This window comes from Haematobia irritans, chromosome 5, assembly GCF_050003625.1.
Source record: "Haematobia irritans isolate KBUSLIRL chromosome 5, ASM5000362v1, whole genome shotgun sequence".
Taxonomy (NCBI): Eukaryota; Metazoa; Arthropoda; class Insecta; order Diptera; family Muscidae; genus Haematobia; species Haematobia irritans.
Window position 1 is genome coordinate 108,484,826 of NC_134401.1, and position 18,025 is coordinate 108,502,850.

At 32.9% G+C, this 18,025-nt stretch overlaps 2 protein-coding genes across 2 annotated transcripts; one reads left to right on the top strand and one right to left on the bottom strand.

The window, feature by feature from the left end:
- Window positions 1-1,099: 1,099 nt before the first annotated feature.
- tsu (40S ribosomal protein S12 homolog tsunagi) lies at window positions 1,100-1,987 on the bottom strand. The gene is made up of 2 exons (XM_075312314.1): window positions 1,801-1,987; window positions 1,100-1,727 (listed from the first exon to the last, which is right to left on the bottom strand). The coding sequence occupies exons 1-2, from the start codon at window positions 1,859-1,861 to the stop codon at window positions 1,288-1,290; spliced, it is 501 nt and encodes a 166-aa protein (XP_075168429.1). The 5' UTR covers window positions 1,862-1,987; the 3' UTR covers window positions 1,100-1,287.
- Window positions 1,988-2,991: 1,004 nt separating this feature from the next.
- Window positions 2,992-9,457, top strand: Pgm2a (phosphoglucomutase 2). The gene is made up of 2 exons (XM_075309494.1): window positions 2,992-4,293; window positions 8,448-9,457. Exons 1-2 carry the CDS (start codon window positions 3,283-3,285, stop codon window positions 9,276-9,278), a joined length of 1,842 nt encoding a protein of 613 aa, XP_075165609.1. The 5' UTR covers window positions 2,992-3,282; the 3' UTR covers window positions 9,279-9,457.
- Window positions 9,458-18,025: the final 8,568 nt, after the last annotated feature.

Sequence of the window (18,025 nt, forward strand, 5' to 3'; positions counted from 1 at the left end):
GGTTTATTTTGACCGCCTCTATATATAAAAAGTCAAGGGTTCTAATCCAGTTGTGGCTGAATATCAAAGTGTTTATCAATGACGGTTTATATTGTTTCAGTAATCCTGCTTATATTTCTGAGTGGTTCAAAGTTCCTCAAACATAGTGTGAAACGCTATTCAGACTTCTCTAAAAAATTAAGTATACTTAAACCGGGAATCGAGCACAACACATCGACCAAAGATAAGTTCGTAACCTGCACATTGAGCAATCCTATTCTAGCGGTCATTTTGCATCAGATTGACCTTATAGGCTGCATCTTATCCGCGTAGGACGAGGGAATATGTTCTCGGTGGTATGATATTTTCTGTATTGTCTCACCACAATCATTCCAGGCCTTCCGGAAGGCGTCCAGATTATTTCTTGAGCGGTTGATTGTACAAGCAAGTCTGCCCCGTCGATTTTTTCTTTATTATCGCAAACTGGACGATACCCGCCATTAAAACAAAATAGTGGAGTGCGATTCAACCATGCCAGTCTTTCCGGAAGGCGTCGAGATTGCTTCTTGAGCGGTTGATTGCATAATCAATTGTACAATCATGCCTGCCCCGTTGATTTTTCCTTTTTTAACACAAACATTCCAGCCCTACCGGAAAGCGTTGAGATTGTTCTTGAGCGGTTGATTGCACAAACATTTTTGCCCCTTTGATTTTTCGGTTTTTATCACAAACAACTTGACAATGTCCAACATTAAATCTTTAAACAAAACAGTGGAGTGCGACTCAACCATTCCAGCCCTTCCGGAAAGCATCGAGATTGTTTCTGGAGCGGTTGATTGCACAATCAATTATACACGCATATCTGACTCGTTAATTTTTCGTGTTTTATCACAAACAACTTGACGATATTCACCATGAAATCTAGACTGCTGAATGTAAGAAACTTGACAGAAATTCCCTTGTTCGCTTTAGATAAGGCAATTGACCGGCCAGTGCACAATCCTGCAGCGCCAGTATGACCCTAACAAATAATGCTGCGTAAGTTTCGGGGATTTTCAAAAAATTATAAAAGGCTGAAATTGATGCCTACCTTTCTCGACAAAAAAATGCAAATATTAAATACATTCAATACTATAAAATGTTATAGTTTATTTGTTCAAAAATTCAAGTTGAGTCGTTATAATTTAACTATATATACGATATTTTCCTCGATTACTAAGTTGCATGTGGATACATACACGTAAATGCTACTTTTAAATCAGGTTGTGAAGAATAGTCTTAAAATACATTTTACTTGAGCAGATCATCTCAACGACGCCTTTTATCCGAAGATTTCTTTAAACGTTTAGGACCTTTGACAAAGCACCAATCAACTTGTATTGCTTGACCCATAATTTCGGCGCCATTCAAAGCCTCTTTTGCAGCCAAAGCCTGTTTATGAGTTTCAAATTCGACTAAAGCATATCCTTTAGAAAATCCCGTTCGCCGATCTAAATTCAAATGAATATTTTTGATGTCTCCATAATCACAAAATTTCTCCTGTATCTCATCTTCTTGGGCTTCTTCGTGGATATTTGTAACGAAGAGAATCCAACCTTCGACAGAACGTTGAGGACCAGGTTCCAATTCGTCTTCGTCTTCATGCCGAACTCGTTCATATTGATGAATGGTTTCCCTAGTTGTGGTTTCATTGCCAAAACCTCTTCCCTTACGGTGTTTTGCTTTCTCCTTAAGGCGGACAATACCCTCTGAAAGAGAAAATTGGTGGACAGTAGGAACTTGTCGATATGTTAAAGAATATGTTAACGCATTTGTACTTACGATCTCCGTCTTCATCAACTTCGAACTCCTCGGCATTATCTATATCCAATACATCTGCCATGATCAAGAATACTAAGTTTATTTTCAGAGAAAATTAAAAAGATATTTTTTTATTGCAACAATAGTGACACACGTTCGACTCGACAATAGTCGGCATTTATTTTGACACTTGGCGTTGTTCACGACTTCAACATCTCTAACTAACTAAACTAGGGGTTGCCAGAGTGTATACTTATACATGGCCAAGTACGCATACTAAAGATAATGCTATGTTCCCACTGACAGGTTTTCCTCATTCGTTTTTCCAAAACATTTCACTGTTCACACCATTGACTCTAAATTCAAATATACGCACCATTTGTTCAAATAAATACCGCGATCGAAAAAGGGTAAACATTTTTTTAATTATGTTTACATCCCTATGTTCTTCAAAGCCTTTGTTTATTAATTTTTTCTATGAAATTTATTTCAATATTTTGACATATATTTTGAAACGAATATGTTCAGTCAGATCATATTCCAAATTAGGGGCGTTTATTTTATAAAATTGACGTGTTTTGGAGGAAAAATAGTGCTTTGAACTTAATTTTTTGTATGGGGAAAACGACTCGTTTTGAAATACTTATAAAGGGAAAACATTTCAAACCTAGTTTTCAAGCTGAAAACCTGTTTGTTTTCATGGTTACTTTTTTCCGGATATGCTTATAGTCTGAACAACGTATTAGAAACTTATGCAAATAAGATTGTAATTGGAAAGGCGCATATTAACTGTAATGCGCTTTACAGACTATAAGTTATTCCGGACGACAGTGCTCGTGTCGAACATATCCCATATATTGTACACATTAAGTCCGAAGGCATAATCGATACTGCTGCATGTTTAATGGATCGATAACAATTTTACAGATTATTTAGTCATCGCCGACAAGTTGTATCGATCCGACACACTGTAAGAGTCTTTACAAACACCGACATTCCGTCCGGAATATCTGATAGTCTGTAAAGCATATAACACCCTGCTACACTCGTACCCTCGTCTAAAGTACCCCGATGTATAGGATGAAAATTTGACAAGTACCATATGATTTCCTGCAGAAAATTTTAGATGGCAACTTTAAAATAGAACATATTTTGCACAAGTGAAAGGCCCATCATCACATCACGCATGATAGCATTGACATTCCGGCATAGTTGTGTTTGCGAATATATATATTGAATAAAATTGGTTCGAGAAAAATTGAGTTATTAGCAAAGTGCTTTGTCCAATCAAGTGTGCATGCTTTGATCACGACCGTCGCAAAATTTCCAAATAAGTGGAACCGGTTGAACACCACGTACTATTGCTTTAAATACAATTGGTGGAAAAGGGGATTTCAAAAACCAACAGCTGTTCTTAAACGAGAGATAAGAAAGTTTGTGAAAAGTACGCATAGCATTAGCATAGTGACCTACCAGAGGCAAAAACAAAAATATCCACTAAACATGCCAAAGTATTCGGGTGATGCTAAATTAGACGAGCAGATAGAACGTTGGTTGAAATGGGACCGAAATGAAAAGACACTGAATGAAATCAAACAATTGATAGGGGCTAACGATTGGGACCAACTACGCAAGAGACTTCTAGAACGATTGGCTTTTGGCACGGCTGGTCTAAGAGGATGTATGCGTGCTGGATTTGACTCAATGAATGATTTGGTTATTGTTCAAACGGCACAAGGTCTATGCGAATATATTAAAAAACAATACAAAACCGAAGACTACAACAAAGGTGTGGTATTTGGATATGATGGTCGATATAATAGCAAGCGCTTTGCAGAGTTATCTTCCACAATTTTTGTTCAGAATGGAATACGAGTGTTTCTCTACAGCCGTATGGTGGCCACACCATTTGTGCCGTTTGCCATATCACAAAAGAAATGTTTGGCCGGTGTCATGGTAACCGCTTCCCATAATCCCAAAGAAGACAATGGTTATAAGGTTTATTGGGGTAATGGGGCTCAGATTATATCACCTCATGACAAGGGAATACATCAATCTATTTTGGAAAATCTTGAACCTTTGGAAAACTCATGGGATACTAGCTATTTGAATGGATGTTCCTTGTTGGAAGATCCTTATGAGGAAATGTATGGGGCTTACTATAAAACTTTGCTCGAAAATATTCCTCCAGAATTTCTGGAAATTAATAGGAAACAACAAAACTTGGGAGAAATCAAATTTGTTTACACGGCTATGCATGGTGTTGGATGGCCCTATGTTGAAAAGGCCTTTAATGAGTGTAATTTACCAAAGCTTTTGCCCGTTGAAGAGCAAAAGGAGGCCGATCCAGATTTCCCGACAGTTAAATTTCCCAATCCGGAGGAGGGTAAAAGCTCTTTGGAGTTGTCCATCAAGAAGGCCGAAGCAGAAGGGGTGACAATAATATTAGCCAATGACCCAGATGCCGATCGCTTGGCTTGTGCCGAAAAGGATCCAAAAACTGGAACATGGAAGGTATGAGCAATCGTAATCTGAAAATGATTTATAAAACAACTATTCCCAAATAATTGGCCTTGAATAATTACAACCAATAACTGGTCATAGATATAAGGTTTATTTTCTATTATCTAAAATCTTTGTTCATAGGCGATATGTATTTTTTTCGTTTAGTTGGAACTTTGTGTTTCTTATCTGATAATATTGCTACGTAATACATACAAATTATTTATTGATAGAGATAGGAAATAATCAACATTTACCCCATGATAAGTCAATCACGACAATTCCCAAGAAGATAGTATACAACACCTATGAACAGCATCCGTTTCGTAATGGAATTTTGTTTTAACTATGTAAGGTCACTTGTTCCTTTCGGTAGCAATATTTTGCATAGATGTATTTGTATAAAAAAAATTAATAGATTGTAATATTTATTGTCTATTGACCTATGTTGACTCGTGTGTGCAAAAATTCATCCCGTTTCTTTCCATGTCTTTATGAAATTATATAAGTTATACTGCGGAGGGGTGACCATAGAAAGCCACTATAAATTGTGTGCCAGCAAATAATTTACGCAGAAACCATTCATAATTTATTCAGATCTTCCTGTGCTAGAGGTGGAACGTATTTTACGTTTTAATAAAACTATCAAACATTTCAGTTAATTTAATATCTACCCACCAATATGTCGTCAAAAAAAATTAATGCACCAGAAGTGGTGCCAAATCGGATCAGAAGCAATGGATTTTATATAGGCTTATCATAGGGCAGATGTCATTGTTTTGCATTGCATGGATTTATTTAATTTATTTTTTTATCAGTTTTCATTCAGTAATACTAAGCCTTCATGGCCAAATACATTTGTATTACAAAGTTTAATAATCTGAATAGAAGTGAATGTAATAAATTTAAATACAACTAGAAATTATATAAAATAAACTAAAAGTATAATCTAGTGATTTAATCATGATTGGCTCCCCAGCCATATGTAATGAAAAGAAAGATATACAAAAAATAAATCCCATTAGCAATCATGTACCAGCAACACTACGAATCAGAAAAGTGTCTGAATACTTTAATACGAAACACATTATTCGAGTGTGAGAAAATGCGCAGTTCCACAGGTAGGGCATTCCAACATCTGACCACACGAACAAAAAATGACAGATTTGTGAATAAGTGGTATAATAATCTGTGTATTTCTACTGGAACGTAAAAAGCTAAACCAATTGTAAAGGGGGACAGGTACACCCCCTTTAACAATCTTGTAGAAAAGAAAAATACTCCTCCAATCAAGAAATTGCTCAAAATTAACTCCTAAGAAGTCCTTTGTAAATCCCGATATATGTTCCCTCAAGGGCAGGTTATAGACAAATCGAACAACAGAGTTAAATAAACGTTTCAATCTACTAATGTTGCAGTCAAATGTCCCGGGTACTATTTCTAGCCCATAAAGCAACTGTGGTAACAACAAAGAATGAACTAGTCTACGTTTAACCCATACGGGTAAATAAATGGAAAGTGAATACAATCTACGCAAGATCCTATAAACTCTAGAGTAAACCATATCAATATGCTGATTAAAATTCAAATTCCTATCCAAAATCACACCTAAGCACTTATATCGATCCGAAAATTCAACACTAGAAACCCCAAGGAAAACATTTAACTCATGAGAACTAGAACCGAATAATATAGCCTTCGTCTTAGACGGATTTATCATAAGGTTATTCCGAGATGACAAATCTAGGGTTTGGTTCAAGCATAAATTCATATTATGTTCCAGAGGTCGAATAAATTCACGGGAGCCACTAAAATAGAGGAATACATCATATCCGCCCTCGTTGCAGTCGGGTCTACGGACCGGGGCGGACACAGGGTTTTCAACCCTGTCCAAGGACTGCAAACCCCCATTTGGAGTATGCTTATTTCCCCAAAAACTCGAAAATACCAACTCCAAAGGGCTACAACAACAACAATACATCTTCTGAATACAGAAACACTGCACACAGATTAGGATCAAGATATTGAAAAATACCACTTATGTGCAGAATAAAAAGGAGAGGCCCTAGGACCGAACCCTGTGGAACTCCCATTTTCAAAGAACGTATAAATGATGAGGCGCCATTTAGCTCCACAAACTGGAATCTATTCTACATGTAAGAATCCAAAAGCCTGCAAGCAGACTTAGAAAATTTAAACTCACTCCTAAGTTTACCAACCATGGTAGCATGACATATCGAATCAAATGCTTTAGACAAATCGAGGGAAACCAAAGCACCAATCCTGTTATCGTTAAGGTCTTTACTCACAGTCTCAGTAATAAGCAACAACAGAGATGTGGTACTATGACCACAACGAAAAGCATATTGTGATTCAAAGAGTTTACCACTAGTATAATACAGAATCTGGTCTTTAAAAATGTGCTCAAAAACCTTCGCATTAGGTCTTCGGTTGTCATGGTATTTCAGTATTCGGAATTTCATTTGAAAAAGTAAGAAAAATCTTTAAACAGTTTACATCGCAAATTCCACGTTTGACTAGAAATATATGGATCAACTTTGCAAATATGTTTTCGGAAATTCTCTCATATGTTTTACCATATGTGGTAAAATTTTTTGAAGTGAAAATAAAGAATATCTCTATAGGAACTTATTTGGATATACATATATTCAAAGTAATGACTTGGGAAGAACATTTATATTTTGTCTCTTGGTTTTAATATGTCGAAATACTTTCCGGTCCATGGCGAATAGCAAATATCCTCTCTCTTGTGATTGGGAAATATATGTAAATGTTTTGGTGACATTTCTGAGGGTTTCAAAGCTTCTCTAAGTGGTTTCACTGCAATGTGGACCGCCGTTCGGACTCGGCTATAAAAAGGAGGTCCCTTGTCATTGAACTTAACATGGAATCGGGCAGCACTCAGTGATAAGAGAGAAGTTCACCAATGTGGTATCACAATGGACTGAATAGTCTAAGTGCGCCTGATACACCTAATCAATAAATATTCCTCATGAGCGACACAGAATTCAAACAAATATTGTTGTATTTGTTTATTTAGTTTTTACTGACATTGTTCTGTGCTGTTATTATTTTTTTTTGGCTAGCTACCTTATAAATAATTGCACCATCTTACACAGAAAAAATTTTCACGAAAAAATTTCCAATTAAAGTCTTAATTGAGTTTTAAAAAATATTCAATTAAAAACTTAATTGATTCAACAAACTTTTTAATTGAAACAAAAATCAAAAACAAAAATTAAGAGTATCAATTAATTTGTTAATTGGATCAATTAATTTTTTAATTGACTTTCAACTAATTTTTTAATTGATACTATCATTGAAGACAAAAAATATTTTTTTGTGTGTATTGCATATTTGTTTAAGTTTTTCCGGCATGCTATTGTTTTTGTTACAGTGTGGAGTTTTCTCAAGGATTTTTAAACCTCTTTAGAAATGAAATTTATTTACCCACTTACAGGGTCAGAAAAGTTTTTATACACACCGATCAGCCTTGCACATTTGCGGGTTGAAGAGCAAAAAAAATTATTTTTGATTTTTTACACAGCCGAAATGATTACATGGCTATCCATAAAAACTTAACGTCCACTTTGAGATAAGTGAAAAAACGAAGTTTTCAAATAATGGAAACACAAAATCGAATTTCGACTAATCCAAAAATTAAATTGCGGCTTTTTGTCAAAAATTCTTTGACAATATTTTGTTCGAATCCCACTAATCAAGTTTTGATTTTTTTAAATAGATTTGCGATCTTACCAATATCGGCTTCCGATAGTGACTAAAATCGACTAAAGTAGAATGTGTTTTTTTTTGCTAACAACTCATCAAAAAGTCGAAAATTATAAAATATTCTGATTACCCTGCGTTTAGCCAAGCATACATCTCTGTTTCTCTATTGGCCATATTTGTATCCTATCCTTCCCGCTTAACAGATGGCTTAAAGTCTTATTAATTAAATGCTTCTAGTATTGCGCACTCTACCTTGTTATTGATAGTTCTACTAAGCTAATATTAATATTCCATAATAATCGTTAGACGTTTGCCTGTTATGCTAAGATTTTAGACATATAAAAAAAACTACTAACTGACTAAAAAAAATATTTAGTCAAAATGTAATGTACATATCTCTATTTTTTTAATTTTAGGTTTTCAATGGCAATGAATTGGGTGCCCTTATAGGCTGGTGGTCGGTTCAAAATTACAAAGCCTTACATCCAAACGTCGATCTGTCCGAATGCTATTTGTTAGCAAGTACAGTAAGCTCAAAAATTTTACGTTCCATGGGCCAAGTTGATGGTTATAATTTTGTTGAAACTTTGACGGGTTTCAAATGGATGGGAAACGAAGCCATACAACTGCTAAATAATGGAAAACAAGTCTTGTTTGCCTTTGAAGAAGCTATAGGATTTATGTTCTCTACTTCTGTGTTAGACAAGGATGGTGTGAGTGCAGCCGCACATCTTGCAACAATGACATGCTACCTCAAAGAAACTCAAGGAATAACACTCACTGAAAAGTTACAGCAAATATATGAAACATATGGCTATCATTGTACCAATTGTTCATATTTATTTTGTGACCAAGCTCCGGTTATTAAAAGAATTTTCGATCGATTGCGTAATTTCCAAAATGGCAAACCAAATACTTATCCCGAATCGATTCTCGATGGAGAATTTTCCATAACCAACGTTAGGGATTTGACAACAGGTGTTGACACATCACAACCAGATGGCAAAGCCAAATTGCCTGTAAGTTCCAGTACACAAATGATAACATTCTCGTTTGAGAATGGTCTAGTTATAACATTGCGCACCAGTGGTACTGAGCCAAAGATTAAATACTATGCAGAATTGTGCGCAAAACCAGAGGAGAAAGATTGGCCAAGTTTAAGAGAAACCTTGGACCGCATGGTTGGAGCTATAGTAGAGGAGTTTCTTCAACCCGTTCAAAATGACTTGAAACCCAAAACTGATTAAATTTATGTATACGTATATTTATTTATCTGCCTCAATTTTACAGTTAAATATTTAGTGTGCTTTATTGTATAATAAACTTGTTGCATAAATAGGGCATTATTTGTAATTGACAAAACACATTCCCTTATGTGTTTCTCAAAATAAACAATAATATAATTCCTCTTCTCATATTTACCATAGTTCCATATACAAACGTACATAATTTTACTTTGAACGTAGTATTTTTATATTAATTAGCTCAACTTTTTTTTAGAAATGAGATACATGGATAAATATGTATCATATATGTATATGTATTTCACAAATATGTATGTGTATGTAAAATGTGTAACCAAATAGTAAACATATTAATAAAGACATCTAATTTATTCTCAAACTGAATATTTCGAAATATCAATTAAAACAAATTCATAGTAAAAACGAAAACATTGTAATTAAACAAAAAAAAAAAAATACAGATTCCGCTTTTTAAATTTAATACTCTTGCAGGACCGTAACCGATCCCATAAGAGGTACTTCACAAATTTTCCAGAGATAAAATTTTGATAAAATTTACTATAGGAACAAAATTTTTACAAATTTTCTATAGGAATAAAATTTTGACAAAATTTTCCATAGGAATAAAATTTTGATAAAATTTTCCATAGGAATAAAATTTTGATAAAATTTTCCATAGGAATAAAATTTTCTATAGAAATAAAATTTTGAGAAAATTTTCTATAGAAATAAAATTTTGAGAAAATTTTCTATAGAAATAAAATTTTGAGAAAATTTTCTATAGAAATAATATTTTGAGAAATTTTTCTATAGAAATAAAATTTTTCAAAAATTTTCTATAGAAATAAAATTTTTCAAAAATTTTCTATAGAAATAAAATTTTTCAAAAATTTTCTATAGAAATAAAATTTTTCAAAAATTTTCTATAGAAATCAAATTTTTCAAAAATTTTCTATAGAAATAAAATTTTTCAAAAATTTTCTATAGAAACAAAATTTTGATAAAATTTTCTATAGAAATAAAATTTTGGCAAAATTGTCTATAGAAATAAAGTTTTGACAAAATTTTCTATAGAAATAAAATTTTGACAAAATCTTCTATAGAAATAAAATTTTAACAAAATCTTCTATAGAATTTTTAACAAAATTTTCTATAGAAACATCAAAAAAATCCGCAAAATGATTTTGAATGACCGTAAAATGAAGTTGACCGAGATAGCAGAGGCCTTAAAGATATCAAAGGAACGTGTTGGTCATATCATTCATCAATATTTGGATATGCGGAAGCTCTGTGCAAAATGGGTGCCGCGCGAGCTCACATTTGGCCAAAAACAACAGCGTGTTGGTGATTCTGAGCGGTGTTTGCAGCTGTTAACTCGTAATACACCCGAGTTTTTCCGTCGATATGTGACAACGGATGAAACATGGCTCCATCACTACACTCCTGAAATCAAATTTTTCAAAAATTTTCTATAGAAATAAAATTTTTCAAAAATTTTCTATAGAAACAAAATTTTGATAAAATTTTCTATAGAAATAAAATTTTGACAAAATCTTCTATAGAAATAAAATTTTAACAAAATCTTCTATAGAATTTTTAACAAAATTTTCTATAGAAATAAAATTTTGAGAAAATTTTCTACAGAAATAAAATTTTGAGAAAATTTGCTATAGAAATAAAATTTTGACAAAATTTTCTATAGAAATAAAATTTTGACAAAATTTTCTATAGAAATAAAATTTTGACAATTTTTTCTATAGAAATAAAATTTCGACACAAATTTCTATAGATATAAAATGTTGACAAAATATTCTATAGAAATAAAATTTTGAAAACATTTTCTATAGAAATAAAACTTTGACACAAATTTCTAGGGTGAGTGCAGCAAATGTGGTATAGGCTGGTAATGTGCCTAACAACATACGAATAACTAAACCAAGCTGAATAGATAGTGGCTGTCAGAAAATGAAGCAATCAAAGATCAGTTTGATTTTTGCAACTCTTAATTTGTGCCAGTTGAAAGAATTCACATGGCTAACACTAGTAAAATGAATGTGGTAAAATCTTAGCCTCGTCGGAAAAAAACAAAAAAAATTGGCTATCGAAAAATAAATGGGTATACATTTACTGCACTCACCCTATAGAAATAAAATATTGGACAAAATTTTCTATAGAAATGAAATTTTGACAACATTACCCGAATTTATTCTGATAATTGGTTGATAGTTTTGCTGCAAATAGAGGATGCTGATGAGGAGTGTGGTAATTCCGGAACAGCTGTACATCCAGGGCTTTGCCCAAATAAATTTTCCTCTGTTGGTTAAGCTATATAGTTAAGCTCTATAGAAATAAAATTTTGATAAAATTTTCAACAATTTTGACAAAATTTTCTATAGAAATAAAAATTTGACAACATTACCCGTATTCTGATAATTGGTTGATAGTTTTGCTGCAAGTAGAGGATGCTGATGAGGAATGTGGTAATTCCGAAACAGCTGTACATACAACCATCTTGCAGTAAAAATAAAATTTTGACAAACTTTTCTATAGAAATAAAATTTTGATAACATTTTTTATAGAAATAAAATTTTGACAAAATTTTCTATAGAAATAAAAATTTGACAACATTACCCGTATTCTGATAATTGGTTGATAGTTTTGCTGCAAGTAGAGGATGCTGATGAGGAATGTGGTAATTCCGAAACAGCTGTACAACCATCTTGCAGTCTATAGGGCTTTGCCCAAATCAATTTGACAAGCATACTTTTCCTCTGTTGGTTAAGCTACACTTGTAGTTTAGTCAATGCATGGTTTTAAGCTGAAATCAAAAACAACAACAATGATTAAAGGAAAAAAACCAACAATAACAGAACAAAACGAATGAAGATAGAGGAAGCACGCTCAAAAACAAACCCAGCGAACTACATTCAAATCAATGATTTGAGTTTGGCAAAGGAAAAGAGATATCCTTGCAAATTTGTTTAGGTAGTAGCCGATTATCAAACCTTTTTCGGAAGGTTCAAGTGTAGTTCACTTTAGGTTGAGTGAATTACCTGAATTTATTCTGATAATTGGTTGGTAGTTTTGCTGCAAGTAGAGGATGCTGATGAGGAATGTGGTAATTCCGAAACAGCTGTACATCCAACCATCTTGCAGTCTATAGGGCTTTGCCCAAATAAATTTTACAAGCATACTTTTCCTCTGTTGGTTAAGCTACACTTGTGGTTTAGTCAATGCATGGTTTTAAGCTGAAATCAAAAACAACAACAATGAAATAAAATTTTGACAAACCATTTTCTGAAATTTTTAAAACGGAATTCACTTTCATTTAAATGGAATATACAAACATCAATTTTGGGTTCTTGGAAACCCTTTGGATAAGATTTAAAAAATATAAGAATTATTTTTCGATAGATCAAGAATTACAAAAATGTAACCCGACTGCAATTTTTCCTATGTGTGTATTCATTGTATTGATTTTTAAGATTGAAATACTAGTCATAAAATATACTTTGCTGAGATGTAATGTTCAATTTTGCCTCGACCCGAAGTGGCCGAAATAAGTTACTTATCATAGGAAGTAGAATCGTTTAGCATGTTTTTAGCTACCTGTAATATTAGATGGCTATCAAGATCATGACTGATTCCACATGATTCAAAGACAATTTTTAGTTAGTGTTCAAAAGACTTGGACATTTTAACAATTGCTCGACTTGGAATTTAGGGATCGGTTGGTAAGTCAATACAAATTTAGGGACTGACTTCATTTACTATTTGACGAGGATTTGAAAATCTCTACGGACGGTGTTGTCTTCTGAAATACGTTTTTAATTCAATATTGAACGAAACGAATTTCATATTGCATGTATGATGAAATTCGTAGAAATTCTGGGGCCAAATTACCGCATTCGTCATCGAATTCTGTTTCGTATAGAGAAACATTTCGATCGCAGTAAATTTTTGGATCACCACATTCGACCGTAATTTATATTGTCTACTACTTTTATTTACATTGCTGTAAACATATGGTAATAAGATATTGGAAGCGAGAGAATTTCAAAATAAGTTTTTGTGATCAAAATATGTTATTTCTGAGAAATTTATATTGTTTTTGTGTGTTAAAATATATATTATGAATCCAAGTGTTTTTTTTTTTTGTTTTTGTTTTCCTCGTCTTCGGATTCAGAGGATGAGTGCAAAGTGGCATTAATACACACAAAAAAATCCAAATTGATCCAATTAATTTTTTAATTGAAATGTCTCCAATCACGTAAATGATAGTATCAATCACAGTTTTAATTGGGCATAGAAAAAATTCTTAATTCAAAAATTAATTGATTTCATTAGCAAATTTCAATTTATTTTTTAATTGATTCAATTAAAAATTTGATTGATGTTGATTTTAAAACTCAATTAATTTTTTAAGTAAAGATGGTAACTATTTTCAATTGCTTTCTGAATTGGCTTAGAGTTTTTATTTGGAATAACAATTGATTGTTTGAAATGCATTTTTAATTAAAAACTAAAAAAAATGTTCATCACTTTTTTATCTTAGTCTTCCGAATTTGATTAAAAAGTTAGTTGTGTCAATTAATTTTTTAATTAAAAATTTTAAAATTTTCAATCATTTACTTAATTAACTTAATGTTTCTATATTGATAAAAAAGTTAATTGTATCAATTAATTTATTAATTGCAAAAAATTTCAACTTCAATTAACTTTTTAATTGGATATAATTTGGTGATACTTTTTCTGTGTAAGGAAAAATATTCGAGCAGTCCTTTAGCATAGCCTGAAGTAAGTGGTTCTATTTTGAAGTGAGTTCTTTTATCTAATTGTATTTTTAACATCCATACTCGTATATTTAAAAAACGTTTTCGTCTGTCAAAAGAAGCCTTTAAATATGTTCTTAAAAAACGAGTTTTTCTAAGCGGCCACTGAACACTCCTTTCTTTGATCCGTTTTCCTAAATGCAAGTAATATTATATATTCATAAATCTATTTTGCCAAAATAGAATAATACTTACATTTTCACCAACTTCTTGTTTCTTTTTGTTTACCTCTGCTCAAAAATCACTACATACTTCGTTTTCGATAGCATGCCACATATCGTGTTCAACTTCGAGTAGAAACAATTCGATAACAACTGCGGTGATCCGCGTAAACTATATTACGATGACGAAGTACTCGATTTCGAATGCGGTGATTTGGCCCCTGATCTCAACAGTAAAATAGGTACAAGAGACTATCGGGCAATGTATTTCACTAATTTAGATATCTTACCTTCCAAATTGCGAAAAAAATTGAAAGGCAATATATTTTACAGCTGTATAAAATTAAATTTAGCATTTATTAAAAAGTCTCAGTAAAATTACATAAATATATATATTTATTTTATTGATATATAGTGTGTATGTATTTCTCTCTTATATATTTATTATTTATTTTTCTTACAATAGACTTAGATTTATTATTTAAAACCATTAAAATGCCCAAGTATAATCTTAAAAAGCTTATAAAGTTTTATATCATGGGAATCTCCGATGTTCCAATAACTAAAAAGTATATATTACAATAATAAGTTATACAATTAGCTAAAATACTATTATAAATGCTTTTTAAATGCATAATTAATTTACCATAAATGCTTGACATTATAGGATTTCCCCTATTATCTTAACCATTCCTATTATACACAAGCGATTAGAAAAACAAAATAATAAGAAATGTATTACGCTATTTGTCATAATCAATTGTTTTCATTTCGAGGCAATTGAAATCTATAAGGCTGCCTTAATTCTTTAATATACTGTTTTGAGTAATGGTTTGTAAATTCTTTGCGATAGTGACATGTATCTGATATATCAATCAAAATATATAAGATAAATAAATCAGAGGTCATTCATAGAATTAAAAGGGATATATCGTATACAATTCAGACGAAATATTCAGCTTAACCCAGTTTTTTGGAATTAGTTACTCAAAATAAATGAACGCCATATTTTATCGGCAGAGGAAAAAATGGATCGGTCTAACACTAAGAACTTTTTTCGAAGGCAGTTCTGACCAGGAATAAAGCTAATGCGTTTCACAGACTATAAGTTTTTCCGGACGGAATGTCTGTTTTTGTAAAGAATCTTACAGAGTGTCCAATCGATACGACAATTCGTTGATAACTAAATAATCGGTAAATGTATTCTCGATCCCATAAACATGCGGCAGTATCGATTATGCCTTCGGGCTTAACTTATAATGTGGCCAATATATGGGATGTGTTCGATACGACCACTTTCGTTCGGATAAACTTATTGTCTGCAAGGCGCATAAAACAGGAAGGAGCTCGCAAAATATTTTGCCTGAAGATGTAAGATGCAGGCTTGCGCATGCGTTGCTTATGCCAAACATATTGTATGGCCTAGAGGTTTATACAGGCACGAACTTGGCCAATATACGGAAACTTAATACTTGTTATCATAGCATTTTGAGATTTGTATTTGGGAGACGCGCTGTGATAACTATGAACATTTTTCATCGCAGTTTTTAGGTTGTTCGTTTGAAAATTTTTTACGTTTTAGGTGTTTATATTTCTTCTTCTGCATTGTTAAGTATGGTCTTCCGTTGTATCTTGTGAATTCTATCACCTTTTTGTCCACCAGTAGAAATACTCAAGTTCTTCTTGAGCATTTCTCCCATTTGGTACTTGAACGGTCATACTCGGTGCGAGTGGCAAGATTATGGAATTCGCTGCCACATCACCTGAAAAATTTTTCAATTAATCCTTCATTATTCAAGCGCAAATTACTTTTATATTTCTCAGACATGGAATGATCTGTCTAGGACCATCATACTGACAATCGATTTTCTTGCTGTACCAATCTTTTGTATATAATACTTAATTTTTATTAAAAGATTGTGTGCTAGTATAGGTTTAATAGTTAGTTTTAAGTCAATTTTTCCTGAATTGTACTAAATTCTATCAACATGTTGTCCTATAGGGCGTTGGTTGATTAAATAAATGAATAAATAAAATAAATAAATAAATAAAATAGGTTCGAGCTAACAGACTGAGAAGCTCATCAAATGATATATTACGCGATCTCGAGATGGGATACTTCTAGCTGGAAGAATTTCGCTTGAAGCAGAAATTTTTCATAATCTCACCACGGCTACGAAATATCGAACACATAGACGGCATCTACTAAGGGCTTATGTCCGAATACCGTCATTAGATACGAAGAAATGATTTTTGCATTGTGGACCAACTCATCGGATTAATCGACGACTTCGAGTAACTAAAACAATATGAATCCCGACAGACACAACCTCACACCTCATACCTGCACAAAAAAAAAATTCACGAACATTTTTCCAATTAAAATTTTAATTGAGTTTTAAAAAATATTCAATTAAAAATTTAATTGATTCGACAAATTGTTTAATTGAAACAAAAATCAATCACAAAAATAATAGTATCAATTATTATTTTAATTGGATCAATTAACTTTTTAATTGACCTTCAATTAATTTTTTTAATTGATACTATCATTTCTGTGATTGAAGACATTTAAATTAAAAATTAATTGGATCAATTAATTTCGTGATTGAATCAGAAAAAAAAATTGTGTGTGGTTACCGAAAATCCGGCCAACTACAACAGGAGAGGTAAGGAAATGGGCCCTTCCTTTCTCAGTGCAAATATAGAACGATATTGTTTTGCTCCTATTGTCAATGCCACGAAAAGCGACCAGCTAAAAGAGTCAATGTGCAAGTATAGAACGATATTGTTTTGCTCCTATTGTCAATGCCACGAAAAGCGACCAGCTAAAAGAGTCAATGTGCCACCAACTAATCGATACTTCGTTAAATGATTATATGTGGCAAGCAGTATGAAGCCCTGATTGACATAGCTACATATCCCGTACTATGAAAAGGCCGCTGGTCATGCGGTGACATATTTTCTCTTGACATAACCTGTAACGACAAGGCTACACGTTTAAAGCCAGCCGTAATACCTACCCTAACCGAACCCGTCATTTTAGGGTTGGAGGGATGCCACTCTTGCCTTGGACGCTAAAATTATAAGTCTCCCAGCTTCCGACCCGATTACTTCTAGAAACTTCCTTCCTACCGAAGAGAACGAAGCCCTAAGCCGCCCCCTTCGAGAACACCAGACGTGAACGTTTCATTAGACTTTGTAAGACAACCGAACATTGCATTTTACTGGAGGACAAACCATCTTTCAAGCAGAGATACATACCACCAAGGGGACAGAGGAGATACTGGTCAAAACTTCAAAAGCCGAAATCACAACTGCCAACAGCCGAAATCAAAATCGTCGAAAACACAAGAACCGACAACAAAACTCCCGAAACAACGACCGCCAAAATTATCGGCTCCGACACAATCGCTCCCGTACCCACCTCAAATGATGCCGACCACACTACAAGTATTGAGCGTACAGCCAATCTTTTTAGAGGTAAAAGAGAAGCCCCTTACGTTCACAGATTGAAGTTGCTTCCTCGTATGATTTTTTTTTTTCAATTTTTTAGAAAATGAGGGACCTTTAATTAATTTTATCACTAAGTACCCACTATCGGTCAATTCAGTCTGGGTGGGTATGAGAACAAGCAGTGACAAGTCATTCTGTCTTTTAGCAGCATTTATATTTATGATATATGTATATAATTTTCATCCACGTCATGAGAATATAAATTCGAGTTTTTTAAAATAATACAAACAAATAAAAAATA